The 26,572-nt window shown below is 40.9% G+C and overlaps 1 protein-coding gene across 6 annotated transcripts in view; it reads left to right on the top strand.

The window, feature by feature from the left end:
- LYST (lysosomal trafficking regulator) overlaps positions 1-26,572 on the top strand; it is a 295,950-nt gene that overhangs the window by 166,484 nt on the left and 102,894 nt on the right. For all 6 annotated transcript variants that reach the window (XM_033936373.1, XM_033936368.1, XM_033936370.1 and 3 more), the window contains exons 22-26: positions 1,294-1,921; positions 10,543-10,720; positions 20,371-20,540; positions 22,342-22,572; positions 25,001-25,167. In XM_033936373.1, the coding sequence (XP_033792264.1) occupies positions 1,294-1,921; positions 10,543-10,720; positions 20,371-20,540; positions 22,342-22,572; positions 25,001-25,167 (1,374 nt within the window). The remainder of the gene's footprint in view (positions 1-1,293; positions 1,922-10,542; positions 10,721-20,370; positions 20,541-22,341; positions 22,573-25,000; positions 25,168-26,572) is intronic.

A 26,572-nucleotide genomic window follows, 5' to 3' on the forward strand; every position in this document is an offset into this window, starting at 1 on the left:
AGCCATGCCACCACCACATGGGAAGAGCGAGGGAAGAAAGAGAAGCCATCAGGTAAATACTCAGCCAGAAGAGCAGTGTGTCTTGGTCTGAGATAGGTCTCTGTAATGCAGAGGATATCCAGAGCATGTGAACGCATGACATCAGCTACAATGTACCTCAGTGAATGAGCGTTCAGGAGGCCAACCTGAAGCCCACCGTTTAGACACTTGTTTTGATAGACGGTATATCAAAAATAAAGAAACGTGAAATTTGATCAAGTGGCAATACAAAGGGAATGAGTGGGGAGGAAGAGACAACCGAGGCTGGAAGAATATTGGAATGAGATATGAGTTGGAGACTGAGGATCTTGGAAAATGAGGAGATAAAGAAGAAAGGGAGGAGCATCCCTGAGATGTCCGAGGAGGTGCCCCATGTGGACTGGGATAATCCAAGTTATATCTGATGTAGTGGAGCATGAACTAACTTGCCAAAGGTTACAAGGGACTTCAGTGGGAGAAACAGAATTTGAACCTTGGCTTCCGTAGCTCTTAGCCTGCTGCTCGGCTATTAGGCTATACCTTTGCTATATTTCTAAATGTATGCTTTAACATAATTTTTAATATATATTTATTGCAGTAATTTAACATGTATTTACTTAGGGGTATAAAATATTTGTTAATGACTAGTTAATGCATACTTTCCACACATTTTAGTAAACAGATGCCTGAGTGAGTGAGGTCTTTTTTCAGCAAGGAGAGCAACACTGAATTCTCTTTGTCCAGGCAAGTAGTTTGAATTGGCCCAAATGAAAAAAAAAGGAAGCAGAGAGAATTGATGTATATGAAATTCAAATGTATCACTATGGGCTCCTTTTACAAAGGTGCTCTAGCGTTTTTAGCTCACGCACAAGATTAGCACGCGCTATAGTGCCCACTAGCCGAAAAATTACCGCCTGCTTAAAAGGAGGCGGTCGTGGCTAGCGCGCGGGGCATTTTAATGCGTGCTAAGCGCGCGCTAAAACCGCTAGCGCACCTTTGTAAAAGGAGCCCTATATCTTTCCTTCATGAAACCAGATTTCTAGACATTTGTCAGAAAATACTTATTGATTTTAATTTAAACAGTATTGGATTTGTAAGCAAAGTTCATAGACAAATGAAAGAATAATTCTGATGCCAATCTAAATTGACCTTGGGTTTTCAAATTGACTTTTGTTTATGCATTCATTATGTGGCTAGAAGTATTTTACATTTATCTTCAGTCAGAATGAGGTTTTTTGTATTCATTTAAGCATTTATTCTCTGTTATCTTCCTAGATAATATGGTTTCCATGTCTTCTTCACACACAACACTTTCTGTAATACAGAAACAACGATCCAGAAGCCTACCAGTATCTCCTATCTCTTCTCCTCAAATAATTTCAAGGAAGGTTATTGGCAGCTTGGGAAGAAGCATAAACAATTTAAGAGAAGCTACAGATAATTATACTGCTGACCAACAGGAGAACTGTAGTTTTGCTGGAAGTTCAGAGACTTTAAAAAAATTACAAGAAGAACTGGCAATCAGCAGTTGTGAGTCGGCAAAAACAGTTTGTGTTTCGGAAGAGTTACCTGCTTCCCCTTCATTTATTGAAATTTCAAAAGAAGAAGTAGACTTGCCTGTGTTTCATGGCACAAACAGAGATACAGATGTAGAAAATACCTTTGGTGATGAAAGTGCTGGAGATGAGTTATGTCGTCCTGATAATCTGAAACGGTTGACCTCTTTCCAGAGAAATCATGGTAATTTTGCAAGCCTGGGGTTAGCTTTCCCTACACAGGCTGGATCATCTGCATTTGTACGTTGGCCAAGTACTGCAGAGGAAAAATTAGTTCCTGAAGAATGGGAGAACTTTCCCTTTTCTCCACTTTATGAACCTGACAAGTCTTATACCATGGATGACAGGTACTTTTTCTGACTCCCTTTCTAGATTGAAACTCCAGCGACATTGTATAATGCTGGTAATTTGAGTATGTTCTTGCATTCTAATATTCTACATATTTGTTTAGAAGTATTAGATAAAAATATAAATTGGATGCCAAAATGTGATATGAAGATGCAGTTTACATAAACCACATTATTAATTTACTAGTCTTTAAGCCCGTTACATTAACGGGTGCTAGAATAGATGTGTGTGTAGGTCTTTCTTTCTCTCTCTCACCTTGGCTGCTGTCTGTCTTTCTTTCTTTCTTTCTGTCTCTCTCTTTCCTCTGCTGTCCACCACCATCCCTTGCCTGCTTCCCCTGTCCAGCAGTAGCCCTTCTCCCTTCCTTTTACCTCCCCCATGTCCAGCAGAACCCCTTCCCTGCTTCCCTGTCCAGCAGTAGCCCTTCTACCTTCCTTTTACCTCCACCTGTCCAGCAGCACCCTTTTACTGCTCCCCTTGTCTAGCAGCAGCCCTTTTCCTTTCATTTTACCTCCCCCCTGTCCAGCAGCACCTCTTCCCTGCTCCCCCTGTCCTTCAATACCTGTCCAGCAGCATCCCTTCCCTGCTCCCCCTGTCCAGCAGCAGCCCTTCTCTTTCGTTTTACCTCCCTCCTGTCCAGCAGCACCTCTTCCCTGCTCTCCCTGTTCAGCAGCAGCCCTTCTTCCTTCATTTAACCTGGCCCCCTGCTTGCCTGAATTTCTCTGTTGCACCATGCCTGCCTGTGTCTCTGTGGCCCCCTTCTGTTTCTTCCCCCTCCCAGAGCAAAGCATGATTACAGTCTGCCCCAGCACACTCCCTAAAGCAGCCCCCTTCCACTTCTTACCAGCATGGGACACCTTGTAGCACCCTCACGACACCCTCCTGCCATTGTAGAGACAAACCGCCGCTCAATCCATTGCACGCACCCCAAGCCGGCACACGCACCATAAGCTGCCTCATGCGCCGCAAATGGAATTCGGCATGGAGGCACACATCATGGTGGCAGGGATCATGGCCTCCTAAGTGCACATGCGCGCTTAGGGTTTTATTATAGAGCATATGTCAATAATGTTTAAAATAAATTTGCTTCAGTTTGGCAAATCTCTTTTTCTTATATTCAATTTTATTGGGTTGTTTTTTTAATTAGTAATTTTTTACTTTTCCAATGATAACTGACAGAATTCCTAAACTGCTTGGTCCCAGGGATTATCAATGGCTTCAGTCCAAGTCTGCTTTAAAAACAGTTTCTGGACTTTTCCTTCAGGAGCTTGTCCAAATCTTTTTCTAAACCCAGCTACACTATTACTACTACTATTGCTAAATACATTGATGAAAATAGAATAAAACATTTATTTTAAATGTACTACCTAGTAACTTCATGATCCGCCACTTAGTCTGTGTACTTTTAGTTGAGGTGCATATATCTGTTCCACTCCTCTTGGGATTTTATAAACCTGATTCATATCTCTCCTCATCTCTAAGTTGAAGAGCCCTAACCTTTTTAGCCTTTCCTCATAGGAGAGTTGTTCTATCTCCTTACTTTAAGTTCCCTTCTCTGTACCTTTTATAGTTCAGAGGCATTATGATAGTCTTATTTTTGTTCTATTCTCTATTCCTCTCTTAATACAGTGAGTCCTCCGAATCCGAGGTTTCAGTATACGTGGATTCAGTTATTCACAATTTTTTTTTATTTTTTAAATAAAGCTGCATTCCGGACCTTCCCCACCTACCTCCCGCCTCCCTTCTGGCATCCCAGACCTTACCTGGTGGTCTAGCGGGCTTTTGGGGCAAGAGCGATCTTCCTACGCTCCTGCCCCGTGCAGATCACTCATAGCAAATGGCTGCGGGGAGTTCCCCTTGTAATCTTGAGAGACTACAGGAACTCACGGCAGCCATTTGCTATGAGTGATCTGCACGGGGCAGGAGCATAGGAAGATCGCTCCTGCCCCGAAAGCCCGCTAGACCACCAGGTAAGGTCTGGGATGCCGGGAGGGAGGCGGGGGTGGGTCAGAGCCGGCCCAAAAGTTATTCGCGAATATTCATTATTCGCAGGCCGGCTCTGCCCCTAATCCCCGCGAATACAGAGGGGGAAGTGTAATTCTTAGAATTCTGTTCGCTTTTTTTGAATGCCAACAAATACTGAATAGAAGATTTCATTGTATTGCGAGTCATGCATGTACCTTTCTGTGGTACAACCAAGGTGGTTTATATATTACATACAGGTACTTTCTTTGTTCCTATGCACTCACCATCTAAGTTTTTTACTTGGAGCAATGGGGACTAGGTGACTTGCACAGGATTACAAAGAGCTGCAGTGGGATTTGAAATCAGTTCTCTTGGTTCTCAGCTCACTGCAGTAAACATTAGGCTGGTCCGAGTGCACAATGACACCAAGATTATTTTCCCGGGTGATGACTTCTAATGTAGAACTTGGCATCAAATCTATAGTGGTTTATTTGTCTATATTAAATTGCATCTGCCATTTGGATGCCCAATCTCCCAAAGTCCTACTGAAGTTTCTCACAGTATGCATCTGATTTATTAACTAAGAATAATTTTGTACCATCTGCAGATTTGATCACTCATCTCTTTCCTATCCCTCAACCCATGCTTTCTCATGATTCTTCACTCTTGTCTCTTTCTCATTCCTTAACTACCCTTGCATCTGGATAAGTTTGGATAGAATGATGTGATGTCTTATTTTGGTTTTCTTGGTTACTATCTTAAATTATCTTATTTTGGTTTTCTTTGGTTACTATCTTAAATTAAGCTTCTTTTCTAATTTGTCCATATGTACTTAAAGTTTTATTGTAAATCTCTTTGATCTTTTGAATAGCTAATTGGTATATTAAATGTTTAATTAACGTGAACTTAATCTAGAAAAGAGTTCCTTATAACTTCTCTTAAATAACATTATTTTCAGTGGATGGTCCTCCTTCTGAAGGTAATATACGTTTTCCTCCAACATTACAAAGTACCTTAATTGAAAGTACTGAAAATAGGGCATTACCTGTTCTGACCAATACTCTAGTTGTATCAATTGAAATAAGTACTCTTCCCTGCTAAATCATGTTTCTAAACTTATTCTACCCAACCACCTCCAACTTACCTCTAAGTTGTTTCCACCTTTGTTATGAAAATAGGGATAAGTCCCCCCATCTCTTCTTAAACACCTTCCACAACTAATTTTTTCTCCTTCCTCAGGATCCCTCCATCCTTTAGACCTGCTGTCTTAAATATGAATTATGAGCTTAATACTGCTTCTTCAATTTCTACTAATGTCAATTGGAAGAGGCTTAACTATAGTTTTTGGTGGAATTCATTGTGTCATATGTATAAAATGGAAAGAACATTAGCCATTCAGAAAGGAAATTTTAAGAAATTTCAGGAGACTTGGGAGCCCTTAACAAAATATTGTAACTCTAATCAGTGTTTTCCCCTATAACCATGCACATCCGGGAGGGGGGAGATTGGGGGTCTGATAGGATAATAAATTTAGATATATTGAATTGAGGTTCAATATAGAAATTTTATATGTTGGACATTGTGATTGTTTAGGAGGGAGGGGGGATTAATTCTGAAATAGATATTAATAGAATATTAAGTGTGGTATTGAAGTATAAAATGTTGTATTTATTGTTACACTTATTGTAAGTTTTGAAAATAATAAAGAATTGGAAAAAAAATTTCTATTAATGTCCCCCATAACTGCATTCACCACTAATTCTTGCCCTTTCTCCTCCAAATAAACCTCTTTATCCCAGGAAAAGCAGGCAGCATATTATCACATGTGGGTGATGTCATCCATGGAGCCCTGGCAAGGACACTTCATACATAGTAACAGAGTAGATAAAGATCCGAATGGTCCATCTAGTCTGCCCAACTTGATTCAATTTAAATTTTTTAAATTTTTCCTTCTTAGCTATTTCTGGGCAAGAATCCAAAGCTCTACCCGATACTGTGCTTGAGTTCCAACTGCCGAAATCTCCGTCAAAACCAATTCCAGCCCATCTACACCCTCCCAGCCATTGAAGCCCTCCCCAGCCCATCCTCTTCCAAACGGCCATATACAGATAGACACAGACCATACAAGTCTGCCCAGTACTGGCCTTAGTTCAATATTTAATATTATTTTCTGATTCTAAATCCTCTGTGTTCATCCCACGCTTCTTTGAACTCAGTCACAGTTTTACTCTCCACCATCTCTCTCGGGAGCGCATTCCAGGCTTACACTACCCTCTCCGTAAAGTAGAATTTCCTAACATTGCCCCTGAATCTACCACCCCTCAACCTCAAATTATGTCCTCTGGTTTTACCATTTTCCTTTCTCTGGAAAATATTTTTTTCTACGTTAATACCCTTCAAGTATTTGAACGTCTGAATCATATCTCCCCTGTCCCTCCTTTCCTCTAGGGTATACATATTCAGGGCTTCCAGTCTCTCCTCATACGTCTTCTGGCGCAAGCCTTCTAACATTTTCATCACCCTCCTCTGGACCGCTTTAAGTCTTCTTACATACTTCGCCAGATACGGTCTCCAAAACTGAACACAATACTCCAAGTGGGGCCTAACCAACGACCTGTACAGGGGCATCAACACCTTGTTCCTTCTACTGGCTACACCTCTCTTTATACAGCCCAGCATCCTTCTGGCAGCAGCTACCGCCTTGTCACACTGTTTTTTCGTCTTTAGATCTTCAGACACTATCATCCCAAGGTCCCTCTCCCCGTCCGTGCATCGCCACTTTAAGAATTTTAGAAAGTTCACAATAGCCTGCACCGCACATGCATGAGTGCCTTCCCACCCAACGTAGGCTCACGATACCTCAGTTCTTAGTTTTCTGTGGAGCTAAGAAGTCGTGTTTTTGAACGTTCAATTTTTTGTCTTTGCCTTCCTGCTCACGCATATTTTTTAGTAGTATTTTTCTGCTTGTATTATATACATGTTTTATTTGAGTTAACCCCCCTCCCCCCAAAAAAACTCTAAACTAACAGTTGAGGTTATTTTTTCATCACAGTTCTTCCCTCGTGGGCTTCACATGTCGAGGCCTTTCCTTTTCCTCAGCCATTGAATTCAATGAGGTTGAGGCAGTTTTTCCATCGATGTCCTGGCCGTTAACTGGTTTTAAAAAGTGTTGCAGGTGCTAACAGCTAATTTCCATCACTGACCCACATAGTTGGAGTTTGCAGTGCCTTGGCCCAGAACACTGTGTCGAATCCTGTGCACGCTGTTCTACCCTGCAAAAATGTACAATTAAACGTAGTTTGGCACCGGTACGGACACTGAGATGACATCGCAGCCTTACATCAGCGTCAGGAGACATCACTCCATCAAGTAAGCCAGCTAAAAAGCTGCCAGATTCCCAACAGATTTCAAGTATTAGTGCTTTCGGTCAGTCTCCATTGTACTGCTTTCATATCACAACTTACCGTATTTTTCCCTCTATAAGATGCACTTCCCCCCCAATAAAAGTGGGTGGAAATAAGGGTGCGTCTTATGGAGCGAATACTAACTAACCCCCCCCCTCCCCTACCTTAATTCCTCTGGCGGTCCAGTGCTATAGGGCAGGAACTTTCCACCTCCTGCCCTTCCCTCCGGCTTTCTCCCCAGCAGCAAGAAGGCAGGCGCAAGTTTTTCACTTCCTGCCTTGTCCTGCTTTGCTCTGTGAATGGCTGCCCCAGTTCTCATGAGAACTGGGGTAGTCATTCACAGAGCGGCACAGGACAAGGCAGGAAGTGAAAAACTTTCTCCTTCTTGCTTGCAGCTGCCGGTGCCGCTTGGGAGAAAGCAGGAGAAAAGGGTAGGAGGCTGAAAGCTCCTGCCCTACAGCGCTGGACCGCCATTCACGGAGTGGTACGGGACAAGGCAGGAAGCGAAAAACTTGCGCCTGCCTTCTTGGCGCTCCGACTCTGCTGCTGCCGCTTGGGAGAAAGCCGGAGGGAAAGGCAGGAAGCTGAAAGCTCCTACCCTAAAGTGCTGGACCACCGGAGGAGTTAAGGTAAGGGGGTACCCTGCCTGCCTTCTGGTGGGGGGGCCCTGTCTTCCTACTTGCCTCAGGGTGGGGGGCCATGCCTGCCCTGCCCTGCCTGCCTACCACTAGGCCTGCCTTCCCGTCACTAGGCCTTCCTGTCACAATGCAGTCTTAATTTCTTTCCGAAATGTGCCGTAAGTCGACCTGGCTCCATTGATGTAATTGCCTAGCCAAGACTGCTGTTTGCTTGCTTGAAACTTGAAAGTTCTATCCAGAAATGACCTGTATTTACAACCAGTGAACTTGGATAGGCGAAAAGATTACAATTTCTGGTTATCCTAGTGGGGATGTATAACACTGAAGTAAGAGGTAGGTAGGGGCCATTCCCCAAACCAGCTTAAAACAAATACAAGAGAACTTTAACATTATTCATGCCTCCACTGGCAACCAGTGAAGCAGTCTGTAGTAGGGATTAACATGATCGCTTTTCTTCAATCCAAATATTAAATGGACGGCCGTATTCTGCACTATTCTTAATTTTTAGGAATTGGGCCTTTATTGTCTTTGAATTAAAATATTCTTTGTTGAACCTGAAATAATAACCTGCAAAGGAAGACAGGTTTATTGTGTGTATTGAATCTAATTCATGAATACAGGATTTGTTTTGCTGCTTTAAACTGTGATTGTGATAGAAGGGAGCTGATGTGGGCAGGCAGGTGGAGGGGGTAGCTGACTGGAAGAGAGCTGATGTGGGCCCCAAGATTGTATTCACTGCCACTCGGTATTGCCCCAAAAAAGGAATATTTGCTTGTTTCAACTCTTTATTTCTTTGTAACAACTGTATCAAAATGATGGTAACATGAAGTAATAATAACAAATGTATTTTTGCTCAAATATGACAGTTCTTCAAGGCAGTCTTTAAGAAATATGATGAAATCAAAACATTTACCAACCTGAAGATCTTGCCTGTTCAAACATGCTCCTTTTGTTATCTTCATCAAAGCACTTCTCATAAAGTTGCTTTAATTTGGGCCTCCAGGCCTTGCATTTCTTTATTGCAGTGTTTGCATTTTGCACTTATGCCTGCTTTACCCATAGGTAGGGCAACTTCATTAAAGTATTCCCAAACTGGGTCTCTCTTATAGCCTGCTGCCATTATAGGCTTTCTCCTCCAAGAAGAGAGTAACTCTCAGGCTGTATACACATAGGTCCCAAGACTTGTGGAATATTCTGCTCAAAAGGTTTCACTTTCTTTTTTACTGCTTGGCCCTCCCTCCTCATACTTAGTTCCTTATGTATGCACTTAAGAGGTAAGAGGTTGATTCCTTGTATATAGATTTGTAAAGGAACAATGGGGCTGTCTTTGCCATGAAGAAGCAGCAGGCTATCTCTAGAGAGACAAATTGAGCACCTGTGATATGTTCTAGACAGAAAAATTGCCTGTGGCATTATGAATGAATTAATGGAAACAATTTACCCCCAAATTTAAAAATGGCATGAATATACAGGCACATGCTACGTAATTAAAAACAAATCCTTATTTCATGATTAATAACTTTTGAACAATAATGTATCTTAAATGGAAAACTATATTTAGATAGATATTTCCTCAATAAAGCATTTTATTTTAAAAAAGTCTGATTTAAATAAAAAAAAGTCCAATTAAAATTAGTTTTTATCCATCTTGTAGACCAGGGGTGGGCAACCACAATCCTTGAGGCCACAACTCGGTCAGGGTTTTAAGATTTCTGCAATGAATATGCACGAGATTGATTTGCATGTACTGCTCCATAGTATGCAAATAGATTTCATGTATATACATTGTAGAAATCTTGAAAACCATACTGGGTTGTGGCCCTCAAGCAGTACGGTTGCCCACCACTTTTGTAAACTTGGGTAAACAAATTTGGGGTCTGTGATGTTTGGGAACACTACTTGGATCTCCATTTGGAAGAAGTGTTCTTCCTGTTAGCCATTGTGGTGTTGTCTTGTTGCCTGACCAATTGATTTTTGTAGTTTGCCAAATCTTAAGCAAAACTTGGTCATTCCATTTGCACCATGGCTCGTCCAGTTTGGGGCTTTTTGTAACCTGTTTTCCATAAGGCTTAGTTATATATATATTGTTCTGTCTCTTTTGTCTACTATTTGTGTTATTGCCTTTTGTATTACTAATTTTTGTAAACTGCTTAGGTTTTTGATATATATCAAATACATTGTACTTGAACTTATTATGTCAGGGCATTCCATAACTTAGCTTTTTTCCAAATTCTGTTTTATTCAGGGAGAAGCACAGATTTAAAGATTTCTGGAAAAGTTTCTCAAAATGTCAACTTTTTCCTTCCAGGCATTGGGGATTTAACAAATAAGCAAGACAAATATTTTATTCCTTGTCTTATAGTTTCTCTCTCTCTCAGAACTTCACATTGTGAGGGTAGGAAAAGATTTCTACATTGCTTAAAAAAATCTAAATTCTCCTACATTCTTTGTAGTACACCGATTTTCAGTGTGTTCTGAACTGTTGTCCATCAGACTCATGAGGCAACTAATAGCAGGAATGTTGATTACCGATTTAATTCTAATTGTTTGTATTTTTTATGCTGCTTGTATAATTTGAGTCTAAGACATATGTTGGTTTTTCTTTGTTTTTAGATCTTTAGAAGATTGCATTGTACTTATATGCTGTGGACTTTATGATCTTTTACGTGGAGTTCTGCTAATCTTGCCAGATCTAATGCTTGGGGATGTGATGGACAAACTGATCCAACCAGATATTCTTATTGTTCTTGTCAACCATCCTTCTCCATTGATACAACAAGGAGTTATCAAAGTAAGAATTTATACTATGAAATTATTTCTTGATGGAAACATTTTGTGTTGTATGTCTTAGTAAATAGAAGCATTGATTTTATTTTGTGCCTTGTATCTGCTATGCATGATCAGTAGTCATTACGTTCTGTAAAGTTGTTTATTTCTGTTGACAGAAGCAAAGCATAGGTAGGGCCCTTACAGCAAATCACGTTCCTATATGCAAATTCAGATTCTACTAGGGGACACTCGATGAAGTTACAGGGAAATACTTTTAAAACCAATAGGAGGAAATTTTTTTTCACTCGGAGAATAGTTAAGCTCTGGAATGCATTACCAGATGTTGTGGTAAGAGCAGACAGTGTAGCTGGTTTTAAGAAAGGTTTGGACAAGTTCCTGGAAGAAAAGTCCATAGTCTGTTATTGAGACAGACATAGGGGAAGCCACTGCTTGCTCTGGATCGGTACCATGGAATGTTGCTACTCTTTGGGTTTTGGCCAGGTACTAGTGACCTGGATTGGCCACCGTGAGAACAGGCTACTGAGCTTGATGGACCATTGGTCTGACCCAGTAAGGCTATTCTTATATTCTTGTTTTGGTCAGTTTTGTTTTAGTATACACTTACATGAAATAGAATGCATTAAACTAAATATCACATTCTGTTTTATGTTTGTATATACAAATGGGGATGATTTTATAAAAGTTTTTCTGTGGAAAATTCCTTTTCTAAAATTACACCATGGTTTAAATTCATATAAGTATGCGTGATGATAAGGTAATGTATATTTATAACTGCATAGTTTGGGTAAAGCAGGCGTGCAGCTAAAATATGTGCATGAACTCCAAAAGGAAGGAGTGTGGAAAAAATAGTTCTTGAGGATTGGTGCCCAGAGACTTGTTTGGTTGGAGGCCTCAGAATCAGAACTAAGACAAGATATGCAGGGGAAGTTCTCTGATGGTGTTGTGCCATGAAGAGAATCTGTTCAGTGATAAGGTGCAAGAACCTGCTATTCTCATCAAGAAGCTTAATGTTTGTTTGTTTTTTTTCCTTTATTTATATTTTGAACATATTATCAAGAATAAACTCCTTGTACAGAATATGATTGAGTCAACATAATATAAACAATTGAAGTAACATCTATATGACAAAATTGCTATTTACTTAATCAAAATTAAAGTCCCAAATTGAGATCCAAGATGTTCCTGAGTGAGAAACTATTAAAAGGAAAAAGAATAAATTCAAATTACAAATTAGGCGGTCAGATGAGAGTGGATCAAGAGTAAATTATACATTAAGATTTTCTTAATCCCCTTCAAGGCCCCTCCTGGAGAGAAATCCTGTCAGCTGAGAGGGTTCAAAGAAAATATAATTGCAAGATTTATACTTTACAATGCATTTGCAAGGATATCGTAAAAGAAATGATGCCCCCATTGCAGCGACCCCAGGCTTAAGAAGCAAAAATTCCTTCCTTCATTTCTGAGATTCCCTTGTCACATCTGGAAATATTTGAACTTTATATCCAAGAAATTCTTTGTCTATTCTTAAAATAAAGCTGTAATATCCAATTTTTATCTGGTGATAAAACCACCGTAGCCAATAGGGTAGCTGGAATAGCTACCTCCTTCATTGAAGATTCCAATAATAATGTTATGTCCATTTGTTCACCCTGACCTTGTTGTTCTAGTGGATGTTGTTCTTCCAAATTTTTTGATGGCAAATAATATATTTTGGAAAAAGGAGGAAAAGCATCATTAGGAACATTAAGAACCTCACAAAAGTACTTTTTCAAAACTTCTTTTGCTGATAAAGAAGGAATCTTTGGGAAGTTCAAAAATCTAAGGTTATTCAACCGCATATTATTTTCCATCATTTCCACCTTTCTCCTAAGGTTAAGATTGTCCTTAATCAGTGTCGTTTGAATTTGAGTTACTTCACTTATCTTTTTATCTATTTTTTCCACATTATTTTTCATCGATATATTTTCCTGTTTAAGTCCATTTATTTCATTTCTTTGTTGTAAATATTTCTCTTCTAGTTCTTTAATTTGTGGTGACAATGTTTGTCCCAGAGTTATTACCAAGTCCCAAATAGAGTCTAGAGTAACATTCATGGGTTTAGGAACAGAGAATATACTTGCTTGCATTGTCCCAGCTTCCACAGCAATGGCAGTCTTCTCCCTCTGGGAACCTTGCTCCATTTCAGGTCCCCTCGTTGTTCTCACCGCAGTCTCGTCTTCCTCCAGTGCTTCACTCACTTCAGCCTCCCGGGAAACGAAGTATGCCTCCTCGGGCTGACTACTCTCCCGTGGAGAGCTAGCACGCTGCGGCTGAGGGGGCGGGGTTCTAGCGTCGGGGCTCAGAGTCGACTCTGGCTCAGGGAAACTTGCCGCGACCTCACTCCTTCCCGGCGATTCCAGCGGGCGACTCCCCGATGCAGCTGCTGCCTCTTGATTCAGGCGCCGCAAAAAATCTCCATAGACATCTGAAGGGGAGTCTCCAGGCGCCTCGAGGCTCCAGAAGCGCCTTTCCCTCTCCTTTTCGGCATTGCTGGGGCACAAGGTAAATGTTATTTCGTTAGGATCTCTGGCGGCGTCTCACTCACTCTCATCAGCACGCGGCCATCTTGAATCTCCCTCAGCCGGTCAAGAAGCTTAATGTTTTATGTTTATTTAAAAGCTTGATGTACTGCCCAGCCTTATCAGATCAGGACAGTTTACATTTTCCAAAAAGCCAAGTTTGAAAGAAGTAAACATGATCTGGAGCTCCTTTCAAGACCTAAAATGGAATGATTACACCAAACTATACAACAAATACTCTAAAACTTATTTTGTTCTGGACTCATACCCCCCAGAAATTATGAAAGCGGCACCATTACAATTCAAACTATCGCTGCTACAATATCTGGCCCACAACTTAAAAAATGGGAAGTTCCTCTCTAATAACGGTCACATAATAATAACCCCAATTCTAAAAAATCGCAAAGAACCCTCAGCCCTAATAACCAACTACAGACCGGTAGCATCCATTCCGTTTATTGTAAAAATCATGGAGGGACTAGTACATACCCAACTGATGGACTATATTAATCAGTTCTCTCTTCTACACGAAACCCAATCCGATTTCAGACCTTTATTTAGTACGGAGACAGTAATTGTAGCTATTTTAGACAACCTGCGCCTACTGTTTAGCAGGGGCCTCAATGCATTGGTTATGCAATACGATATGAGTTCAGTCTTTGACCTGGTAGACCACAGGAAAATGCTACAATGCCTAGACGCCATTGGTATCAAAGATGAGGTGCTGAACTGGTTTCGTGGCTTCCTTACATCCCGCACCTATCAGGTACGCTTCAATTGAGCTTTCCGATACCTGGAGCAATCCATCCGGTGTGCCACCATTGTCTCCATTGCTATTTAACATCTACATGTCCTCACTGAGTTTGCAATTAACTCAGCTGGGGATAAAACTATTCAATTATGCAGATGATTTCACGATTATAATCCCATTTGCTGACTATCTCGGAAACTATTCCCAAGGCTTCAGAAGCCATAAACATGATGGAGCAATGGATGACAAACTTCAAGCTCAAACTTAATTCAGAAAAAAAAAAAATTCTTCATTGCTTCACCACATCCATTTGACACCAAAACACCTCTATGCATCAATGAACTTAATCACCCCATCCAGCCCACCATAAAGATACTAGGCGTAACTCTAGACCAATGCCTAACCATGAAAGACCAGGTGGACTCCTTAATCAGAAAAGGTTTCTTCACTCTCTGGAAACTCAGATCCATTAAAGCTTATTTCGATACATCGGCATTCAGAACCCTGGTCCAATCCCTCGTACTAAGTCAACTTGACTACTGTAACATCGCCTACTTAGCTATTTCCCAAAAAAATATGCGACGTGTACAACTAATGCAAAATGCAGCGGTCAGATTAATCTTCGGACTAAAGAAATTCGATCATGTATCACCCTACTACCGGCAGTAACATTGGCTACCGATGGAAGCACGCATAAAGTTTAAATTCGCCTGCTTCTGCTTTAAAGCACTAAACGGACTTACCCTAAATACATAATTGACCTTTTCTCCTTCTCTGCCAACAGACACAAGAGAAGCTCTCATTCCTACTTCATTTCCCCCCCAGTTAGAGGTTGTAAACTGAAAAAACACCATGAACACCTTTTTTAACATCAAGCAGCATTGTGGGGTAAAGACCTAGATCAACTGCTTTTGCCCACTACTTATGAGGAATTCAGAAAACATCTAAAAACTCAACTGTTCCTAAAGTATCTAGACAACTGACCTACTCATCTTCTTTCTCCTCCATAGTGATTCCTCTGTCCTATTAAGCTCTTTCTCCTCAACAACGCATTTCCGGTCCTGTTAACTCTCCTATTTCTCCCTCTTAAATTCAATCAATTTGTACCTCGCTTAATCTATTGTAAACCGCATAGAACTTAACGGTATTGCGGTATATAAACTGTTATTATTATTATTAAAGGTACTCCATTAAAATAATAGGAAAGACCTAACTACATCCAGAAAGATAGACTTTCAACCAAAAATCCATTCATATACCTATTACTTGTCAACATTTTTAAAGTATAACCAGGACTAACAGTACAATGTTTGCCCTCATTTCTGGGAGACCTCTCCTCCAATTATTCTTCAATCTTCAAGCACCATCATAAAAAAAATGTTTTTAATAGTCTTTTACAATTTTTATAATTTACTTCAGCTCTAATTTCCTTGGGTAGTGTGTTCTAAGCATTTGGTGCTAACTAGAAAAATGCCCTTTCTTTAGTGGCAGCCCAATGGACCATTTGAAAATGTAGAGATGCAAGTCTAAACTATTGCAAAGATCTTAGACATCTCATTAATGTATGCAAAATAGTGATACCCTTAAAAACCTTCTCCAGGCCCAGCTCCAACCTGGCCTTCTTCCCCAGGCAGTATTAGAACAAAGGACAATGGAAGTCCTATTATATAGAAGCATCTTCCATGCTTCTAGTTCTCCCAGACTAGACAAACTTCTGGCTCTTGTCCAAGACAGTAGAAGGCCCAAAAGTCCCAGTCTGCATTGCAGCTAAAACCAGAGATAGGGGGTTTTCTGCCTCTACAAAAGCAATGTGTGGGAGCCAGAACACTCAGGGGCAGATTCTGTATAGGACACCGGTCTCAGCAGCCTCCTAAGAAGTGGCTGAGAATTGCACACTGGTGTGGTTAAAGCTACAGCTTCAGCATTCTGAGGTTGTGGGTTCAAACCCATGTTGCTCCTTGTGATCCTGGCCAAGGCACTTAATCACTCCATTGCCCCAGGTACATTAGATAGATTGTGAGCTCACCAGGACTGACAGGGAAAAATGCTTGAGTACCTGAATAATTTCATGTAAACTGTTCTAAGCTCCCTTGGCAGAACAGCATAGAAAACTGAATAAATTAAATTGCATCTGCCTTAAGGGACAGATGCCTAACTGCCCCAGTTCTCTAACTGGCATCTATGTCATAGGCACTGGATAGATAATCGCCTAGGGATCCCTTGCCTTCTCTAACTGGCATCTGTGTCACAGGCACTGGATAGATAATCGCCTAGGGATCCCTTGCCTATGGGCATCTGAGCCTTAGGACCCTATCCAGTGCATCCCAGAATGCACTGGGAAGAGGAGGGCTCACCATTTTAGAGTCGCAGGCCTGCTGGCTGGAGGATTTGAGGATTCCTGTGGCTGGACTTTCAAATACAAGGTACAGGGGGCTGGGGGGTGGGGTAGAGTTAGGGATGCGGGGTGAGGGCCTGCAGCCTTCGTGAGGTGATGGAGGGGTGTTTTGTATTCATGGGGTATCGGGGGTTCTGGGGGGGGTTGGGGAGGTGGTAGCAGGAAGGAGCATTCCTTCTGCTGGTCTTCAATGGGGGAGGAGGGCATCCCTTCTGTCCGACTGCTTCTTGAAGAAAAGCATCTGGGGTTCGGCGGGAGAAGGGATTTGGAGGGTTCTCTTGCCGGGGAAATTTACAGGGGTGGGGAGGAGTTTGCGGCAGCTCAGCTGATCTTGGTAGGGAGATTTCCTTGCCACGATCAGCTTAGCTGATCTCGAGAGGGAGATTTTCTTGCTGCGATCAGCTCAGTAGCCACGTCTATTTGAAATATAAGTCAGCATTTTACTGGCTTACATTTCAGGTGTCTATTATGGTCCTAGAGAGATGCCTAGGGCCATTTACTCTCACCCAAGGCCACTTCCTTGTGAAACCATGCCCATGTCCAGCCTTGGGTGAGCTTAAGTGTCCCGACGTGTCTCCCTGCACCCACAACAGACTCCTACAGGGTAAGTGGCCTGCCTCAGGTTGTTTTTTTTAAAGAAAACTTACGTCCCAATTGGCTGGTTAGACAGTGGTAGGACAACTACCGCTGTCTACAATCGGGACACTGTTTATAAATTTGCCCCTCAACATCCACTCCCCTTCATGGTGTCAGGTGACCTGAAAATTCATATTATTTAATTTAAAAAAAAAAAAAATGTTAGGGAATACCACTATTTGATATTTGAAGGAATATCCAACCCTGAGTGGGGTTTGGATGAGAATACTGCACAATATTATAAAATTTCTGTCACTTATAAATGCAACCACTCTATTTCTGCACACACATAGATAATAAGTATTCTAGGACAAATTTTAATTACATAATTTAACACTAATTGATTCAATGCTAATTTTTGCAACAAAGGAAAAAGCTGCATGTAATATATATACCGGTATATATTTTTTTTTACAATTAGTATTGTTAACAAAAATTCAAACCTGCACAATCTTCTTAAAAGCAAAAATAAAAAAACATCTATGTATCTTCCAAACGTACAATTATTAGCATAAAATTGTAAAGGTATTTTGGTCAAATTTTTCCTTTTTAGGTATATAACTAGCAGACAAAAAAAAATCACAACCCTGTGAACTGTCACTGCATTCAAAAAGTTAATCAAATGAGCCTCGGACACACTGACTGAATACACAATTTGAAGTCGGGTACTTTTAGCCAACAAGGCAACGTGTCCTTAATCGTGGGCTCCTCTTACATATCGGGTGGGAAGTTCTGTAAAAAAACTCAGACTAAGGGCTCCTTTTACTAAGCTGCGTTAGGGCGGAATTGCATACGCTAGACCTTAACGCCAGCATTGAGCTGGTGTTAGTTCTAGCCGCGTAGCGTGGGTTTAGCGCGCGCTAAAATGCTGCGTGTGCTAAAAACGTTAACGCAGCTTAGTAAAAAAAACCCTAAGTCTGAGAAAAACCTGAACCCCACCCGACTGTAGAGCAATAAATATAGTTAACAGCTTACAGTCACACAGCAGGGTGCCACAAAGATAAACAAAAAATGCACATAACAAAAAAAAAAAAAAAAGACAAAAAAAAAAAAGGTTAGCTTGGAGAAAAAATAGCAGCCATAGTGGTTCCTCCAGGCCAGTCCAGAAACTGTCTCGGCTCCATTAGCACACACTCCGGTATCACAGCGGCCGTGCTTCAACACAGTCCCACACAGAGTTCCAACTGAATCCAACTTTATATGTTGCAATACCTTGGTTCCAGAGGCAAACAATTCTTCGGCCACTACCTGAGGAGGCCCAAACACACAATTCACATTCTTCCCAGAACATACTCACGGCCAGTGGAAAACAAAGAAACAAAAGGCGGGTTATAGACCTTGGAACCGGGCATCTGCTGTCAAATTATGACTTCTGTGGAGAAGCAGAGGAATTTTAGGTCAGACTCTTGGGTGGGGAGTCATGGCAGAGAAAGGACGGTCTGGAGGGAAAAACATCCTAGGTGGGGACTGAGAGGGAACGGAGGATCACTGGTCTGGAATGGGATGGAATAAGATGGAACATTACCCATGTATGACTTTTGTTTCCTTTTTTGTTCACTCTGCTCTCAACTGCTATCTGTGCTCTAATTTGATCTTATCTTATGCTCTGAAATACAACCTAAAATACTGATCTAGACTAAAACAATTAATTGTATAAAAACCCTAACAGGGACTCTAAAGGCTACACTATTGCCTAAACTGACTTTGCTGAACTAAAAAGTAAAAGAGAAGGACAATGAAATAACTTACTGAAACTCAAGTTTGACTTTTTCCCAGGAAAGATATTCCAGTGGAGTTTTTCTTCCCCTTTGCGGATCCTCATTCAGCACCTTCCAAAACTATCGTATTCCAGTTCGTAAATTCAGAATAAAAACACTTTTTTACCTTTAAGTATGAGGGACTTGAGGTAGGGGGAGGAAGGGGAGGCCAGGAATGGGATCGGGGGTTTCCTGGACCAAACTAGGTATGTGGCTGAATATTGGCCAGGCCCACATGAGCTCTGGTGGCACTGAATATTGGGGATTAATATAGCCAGAGGGCTATTCAGTGGTCGGGTCCAGCTGCGTTAAGCTTTAAAAAGGGATATGGAGCCTTTCGGGTGAAACATGTTGGCGGTATAAATCCCTGAAAGCATGACCACAAGTTTTAAGCTAAGTATTTAAACTATTTATACACTAAGTGGAAAAAAGTATTTATAAATTTAATAGCAAAGTATGGAAGATCCGGTGAGGAAGTAGTAGTAATAATAATAACTTTATTTTTGTATACCACAATATCACAAGCAGTTCAGAGCAATTTACAGAGGAAGAGACTGTATACAGACAGTGATGTTACAAAAAAATACTTTTGAAGTACATTAGCAAGCCAAGAGTAGTCAGGATTTATCCGGAAGCATTTCAAAGATACAACAAGACAGGAAAGGAGGCAGAGAAATTTATCGAAGATATAGGTTTTAATTGATTTCCTGAAGGTTTGGTAGGAGGGTGCATTTGAAATGAAGTTGGTTAACCATTTATTCCATTTGCCTGCTTGGAATGATAATGATCTATCAGGGAATGAATTGTAGATACAGCCCTTCAAGGATGGAAAAGCAAACAGGTAGGCACTACGTGTGCAAGTGGTGCCTGGAAATTCAAAATGGTGCGACAGGTAGACTGGGGATGAACCTGTTATGGTTTTGAAGCAGAGGCAGGCAAACTTGAAGATGACCCTTGCCTCCACCGGCAGCCAGTGTAGTTTTTTGTAATAAGGGCTTACATGATCCGATTTTTTTGGAGACCATAAATGAGACGGACGGCAGCATTCTGGATGACTCTCAATCGTTTGATGGTTTTCTTAAAGGATCCCAAGTATATAATATTGCAGTAATCTGCATAAAGCCTGAATTTGTATGAGTGCTAGGTGGTACTTCTGAGGATCTATAAACGTTGTACTATTTACTGTGAAGAGAGTTAGGAGGGGTAAGATAATATACACCCTTTCAATTTGAAGTTTGGGCTATACTCTCACAGAAAATTTAACTTGAACTATTGTGCTATTTGGTCAATTAATTAACTTTTTTGGCATGATTCACTAAGGCTTTTCTCCCATTCTGTGACTCTTGGGATAAAAGTTTGCTGAATATGATTCTTTATGAATATGAGTTGTAGAAAATGATTTTGTAAAAATAAATTACTTTCAACTGTTGAGTTATCTCCAAAGAAGCAAACAAAATTAAGTTAAGTTTGTAACTTTTTAGTTTGTTATAATTCACTTTAAATTTATGAACAGAAATGTATGCACCTTAAATTTTTAAAAAGTTCACTTTTTTCCAGTTACTAGATGCATATTTTAACCGAGCATCCAAGGACCAAAAAGAAAAATTCTTGAAAAACCATGGATTCTCCTTGTTGGCAAATCAGTTATTTCTTCACCATGGAACTCGAGGTCTATTGGAATGCTTTTTGGAAATGCTGTTTGGACGATCTGTTAGCCTGGATGAAGAGTGAGTAAATCTGGAATTAAAGATTTTAGCCCTTAGTATGTCTTGCCTTTCCTATTAACAAGAAGGCAGGGGTCTCAGGATTTACTTAAAACTGCAAGGCTTAAAAAGTTGCAAGCAAATAAGTGAGTGAAAAAATTCCACACACATCTCCAGAAATGCTGAATCTCTGGACATGTCCAAAACATATGACCCAGTTTTGCTTTGGGTGCAATATACTTAAGGCAACTGCCATCAGTATCCAAACCAGTTTTAAGGGCCTTTCATGGTGAAATATAAGTTCCGAGGATAAATTTATATTCTGCTTCCCTTAGTTGCAAATTAATTGTTAAGGTAGGAATGTTAGCTGTATTCATTTCTACGTACAGTGGTACCTCGGTTTACGAGTGCACCATTTTGCGAGTGTTTTGCAAGATGAGCAAAACATTTGCAAAATCGGCACCTCGGAAACCGGTGGATCATGCGGGAGGGGGGAGCAAACGAGTGGGAGAATGGCTGATCACGCGGGGGGGGGGGCCTTCATGAGCAGCGGGGAGCAATGCCGGTTCTTGGGGGGGGTAGAGCAGCGCCGCTGGCCTCGGGGGATGGGGGAGGGTGGGAACGAATCAAGCGAGTTTCCCTTAGTTCCTATGGGGAAACTCGCTTTGATATACGAGTATTTTGGTTTACGAGCATGCTTCTGGAACGAATTATGCTCATAAACCAAGGTTCCACTGTATCTCTATTTATTTCCCTTCCTGGTGTATCCTGGGATATATGGGGAGGGGCCTAAAGCACTGATTGGCTAGATGCCTAAGGCCTCTCCCCAAGGGGTGTTGGGGGGGTGTCCTCAGGCAGGAGGGAGTAGTCATCCTTCCTGACTATAATTGGGGGAGGGTCAGTCTGAATATAGGGGGTCCTCAGGAATGAGTGGTCATCCCTCCTGCCTATTGTCCAGAGGGGTCAGTCAGGTCCTCAGGCAGGAGTGAGTAGGCATCCCTCCAGCCGATTGTCGCTTGTGTGTGGGGTGGGGTTCTGCCCGCTGCTGCTGCTCTCCTTGCTAGCTGAGCTGATTGGTGATCTCCCTGCTGCGATCAGCTCAGCTGGCCTGGAGAGCAGCAGTGGTGGGCAGATTATGACAGGAGGGAGGAGCTGAATGTGGAACAATGGTTCAATAGATTAAGGAGAATGATGTTAAATGAGCAATTGACTTATATCAGGCACTTGACCCATGAAAAATCCAAACATGAATGAGAATTGAAATAGATCACCACATACTAGCAACAGGAGGGAGGGAATGAGGGTGGATTATGAAAATCTAATTTAAATTTTCTTTGTTATAAGAGTTGGTTTTATTAGCGGAGCATATTAGTTGGTTTATGTAAAAGTACTGCAGGTGGCTGTATTTGCTTTTAAAAACAAAAAAGAAGAGGGAACTGGAAATTTTGAACAACTGTTTTGTTATTTAAAGTTTTGGCTGGTCACAGAAACCGCCCCCCCCCCCCCCAGCTGTTTACCTGATGATGGGTATTGTATGCTGAAACTGTAAATAAAAATTAAAAGAAGAAAAGCATTGCAAAAGTTTATTAGAAGATATTGCTCTCTGAGTTCTCATAGTTCTGCTTGCACATGGTTTTTGGGTAAGGTAGAGTTAATAAGAGAAAGTAGGGAAAGAACCATGAAAAAGGCTTGCTCTGTTTCAGAGGCTGTATAAGGTATGTTAAATGGAAAATTATATTGCATGTCACCTTTTTTTGGTCTTATAGGGGATAAAATAATGCAGTTAGTCAACTTAATAATCCACTTCTATTGTTTAATTAAACAGGTTTGATCTGGAAGAAATAAAAAATATTAGCCTTTTCCGAAAGTGGTGTGTTATTCCCATTCTTGGATTGATAGAAAATTCACTTTCCGACAGCACATTGCTACACAATTTATTTTATCTGCTGCTTCAGATTATGAATTCCTGTTCAAAGGTGGCAGATCTTTTGCTCGATAATGGTTTGCTGTATGTGCTCTGCAATACCATAGCAGCTTTAAATGGACTAGAAACAAAGTAAGTGCTACATTTAATCCTCAAATCAGTTTACTTTCATGATGATCTAAATAAGTGGGAAAAATATGAAAAGTGTGGCCTCTGAAATTCTTTTCAACCTCTTTGCGTGTGTGCAAATTGAAGGAGTGTAGTTTTGTAAGCTCCCGTCTGTAACATAGTAACTTAGTAGATGACAGCAGATAAGGGCCCACGGCCCATCTAGTCTGCCCACCTTAATGTCTCTCCCCTACCTTTGCCCTGTGAAGAGATCCCATGTGCCGATCCCATTTGGCCTTAAAATCAGGCACGCTGCTGGCCTCAATCACCTGTAGTGGAAGACTATTCCAGCGATCAACCACTCTTTCAGTGAAAAAGAATTTCCTGGTGTCACCTCGTAGTTTCCCGCCCCTGATTTTCAACGGATGCCCTCTTGTTGTCGTGGGACCTTTGAAAAAGAAGATATCTTCCTCCGCCTCGATGCGCCCCTTAAGATACTTGAACGTATCGATCATGTCCCCCCTCTCTCTGCGCTCCTCGAGCGAGTATAGCTGTAATTTGTCAAGCCGTTTTTCGTATGGTTACTATGTTACTAAGTTACTATGTTACAGCTCCCGTCTGTAACATAGTAACTTAGTAGATGACAGCAGATAAAAACCTGAATGGTCCATCCAGTCTGTCCAGTAGTTATACTCATTTTAAATTCATGATTAAATTGTCTTTTTAAAATTTGATATTTACATAAGAACATAAGAATAGCCTTACTGGGTCAGTCCATCAAGCCCAGTAGCTCGTTCATACGATGGCCAATCCAGGCCGAAACCCAGAGTAGCAACATTCCATGCTACCGACCCAGGGCAAGCAGAGGCTTCCCCCATGTCTTAATATCAGACTATGGACTTTTCCTCCAGGAATTTGTCCAAACCTTTCTGGGCCATAGATCGTAGAGGTCCTCCCGATACTGTCCTTAGGTTCCAACTAGTGGAGTTGCCATTAAAGCTCACTCTAGCTTATCTGAACCATCTCATCATTTGCGGGATACAGACCATAAAAGTTTGCCCAGTACTATCCTCATGTTCCAAATTACTGGCATTCCCGTCAAAGGCCTCAGCCCAACCTATACTGAATTGCCATATAAGGGACACAGACCATGCAAGTCTGCCCAGTACTGGCCTTAGTTCATTTTCTAATTAGAGATCCTCTTTATTCATCCCATAGTGTTTAGGGATCATTATTAAAGCACAGTAAATTTTGGGCTTTTCCTCACCTTAATTTATTTCTGATATTCTTATACTGCCTTTTCCATGAAACATCACTGCAGGAGTCACTAACCTACAGTATCTCCAAAATTGGAGGTTATTGACGCCCGAGTTACATGAATAATGCAGTCTGTTATCAACTTTGCAAGCTGTGCTATTTTTCCGGCCAAGAAGCGTCTTAAAAGGGCTAGGCATTAAAAGAATCTTCTCACCTTAACCCTAAAGTCCATCCTTCCTTGGGTTGGTGATCAGGGGAGGGCTTCAGCAGAAAGAGGCAGATGGTTCTTTTAATGCCTGGCCCCTTTAAGATGGGGCCTAATGCTCAGGGCAGGATTAATTCATCGAGGGCCCCTAGGCACACAAGTACACTGGGCCCCCCTGCCCCGCCCTACCATGCGCCCAGGCGGAAACAGGAAGCTTTGGGCAAGCGTCAAAGGGAAGCTTTGGGCAAGCAGCACCGCTTGCACAATTACAGTTCCCGTTGCCTTCTTACCCACGTTGCTTGCTTGTCTTACTTTCCGTCGATAGGGGGTGGGGGTTGCGTTGCCGATCGGGGTGGGGCCCGCGTTGCCAATCGATGTTGGAGGGGCCCATCGCTGTTTGGAAAAAACAATGTTAGTGCCCTCCTTCATTGAGCCCCCCTGACCATTTCGGGCCCTAGGCACGTGCCTACTTGGCTTATTGGTTAATCCTGCCCTGCTAATGCTCCTGGGCAGAAAATATAAAGCCAGTTTTATTCAATTTACATAATGAGGGGTTTGCATGCATTTGCTTGCTATGTATCTCATTGTTATACTTTATATCCCACATAACTAAAATTAGCACATTATTGCTGTTTAACTTTCATTATTGCAGTAACATACTTTAATAACTATTTCAGCACTTATCAAACTTTCTGTGGGATATCATGGCACACAAAGCACGAGGTGATGATATTTCTATGGATGGCTTACCCAGGTTGCAATCGCAAATGTGGGTTTTCAACCGCATTTGGGATCGCATTGTTTAACTTCTGCAGTTTTTCAATAGCATACATTTTTATCTAAATAAAGCTGGTAAATTGAATGAAAAATTATGCATTTTCAAAAATATATATGTAACACAACAATCTGTATCTGTCCCTCTTTTGTATTCAAAACTATGCTTTCTTTAATTCCATAATTAGTATGATTTTATTGTGTTTTGTTTTATAGCATGTCCCTGAATGACTACAGGTTACTCATATGTGATATCCAACAGCTGCTGGTAGCAGTAACAATACATTCGTGCAGTTCCTCAGGTTCTCAGTATTTTCGAGTTATTGAAGATCTGGTAATATTACTTGGATATCTTCAAAAGAGCAAAAATGAAAAAATGCAAAGTAAGTTTAAATTGTTTTGAGAGATTGAGCTAATAAAAGAATTTAATTGTATAATCATAACTATCAACGAAACATCAACCAAATATTTTATTATGTTATTAGAATGGAGATTTTATGCTGTTTTTAATTATAATTGTAATACTGGGAGTTGGAGTTGTTTAATGCTTTTATTTCTCTTCCATGAGGGAGTGTGGGATTCAAACCAGCAACATTAGGGTAGAAGGCTGTAGGTTTAATCAGTGTGCTACAGAGTAGGCTAGCAAGTTGCATAGCAATTGTAAAACTAGGTCTTATAGGCATTGTAAGGAAGTCTACTTTTGAGCATAGTTTAGGCTTAAGTTTAGATAGACCTGAGTTCTATGGATGGAACTTAGGCACAATTTGGACATCCTTAATGCGATCTGCTAAATAGCTCTCTGGGTTTTAATTTTTGCTTTATTAAGCTCAAAATACATTTAATAAGCCACCACATAAACAGGGCACATCAATACAAAGATATTGCATGCAAAACTTTCTATTTTTCTGGGCAAACAGTAATGCTATTTGCTAATTAGAGGAAAAGATCCATTAACTGAAGCACAGCACTTAAAAAAACAGCTTTACCCTTTTTTTTCTCTCACTAAAGATTGCTCCAATCAGGCCATTCTTGAAACAGGTGGATTCAGCAAATAAGGCACATGATAAAAATATATAGATTGCATACATAACTTAATTTGCAAAAGGTTAAAAACAGAAAAAAACCCAGATACAGACCTTAGCATGGCTTCTATTTCATTGCAAATAGAGGTTTACAGCTGCACAATGGTGACCTCATTGTGAGATCATCAAAATGCACCTGCAAGGTAGAATGCCACAATTAAAATATGTGCTGGGAGAGCTGGTTGGGATTTGAACCCATGACCTCTGGAAGATGAGCACAGGGCTTTTACTTATTGAGCTATAGCAGCTTCCAGGCAGGTGTCTCTGACTGCCCTGTGATATGTAAGGTAATTTTAGAAAGGCATTTAAGTGCATAATTTGCCTTTGTAAAATTGATATAACATATGTTCATGTCTTCAAAATAAGTAAGGTAGCCTTTTAAAAAATTACCTTCATATGTGGTAAAATAAAACTAGCTGGGCTCCACAAATAGAGCCTCAGCTGCCAAAACCTGAGTGCCTAATCTAGGTGGCCAAAGTTTGAATAGGTATGTGGGTAAAATGGTAAAACCAGAGGACATAATGTGAGGTTGAGAGGTGGTAGATTCAGGGGCAATGTTAGGAAATTCTACTTTACGGAGAGGGTAGTGGATGCCTGAAATGTGTTCCCGAGAGAGGTGGTGGAGAGTAAAACTGTGACTGAGTTCAAAGAAGCGTGGGATGAATACAGAGGATTTAGAATCAGAAAATAATATTAAATATTGAAC

The sequence above is a fragment of the Geotrypetes seraphini genome, chromosome 3, assembly GCF_902459505.1.
Source record: "Geotrypetes seraphini chromosome 3, aGeoSer1.1, whole genome shotgun sequence".
Taxonomy (NCBI): Eukaryota; Metazoa; Chordata; class Amphibia; order Gymnophiona; family Dermophiidae; genus Geotrypetes; species Geotrypetes seraphini.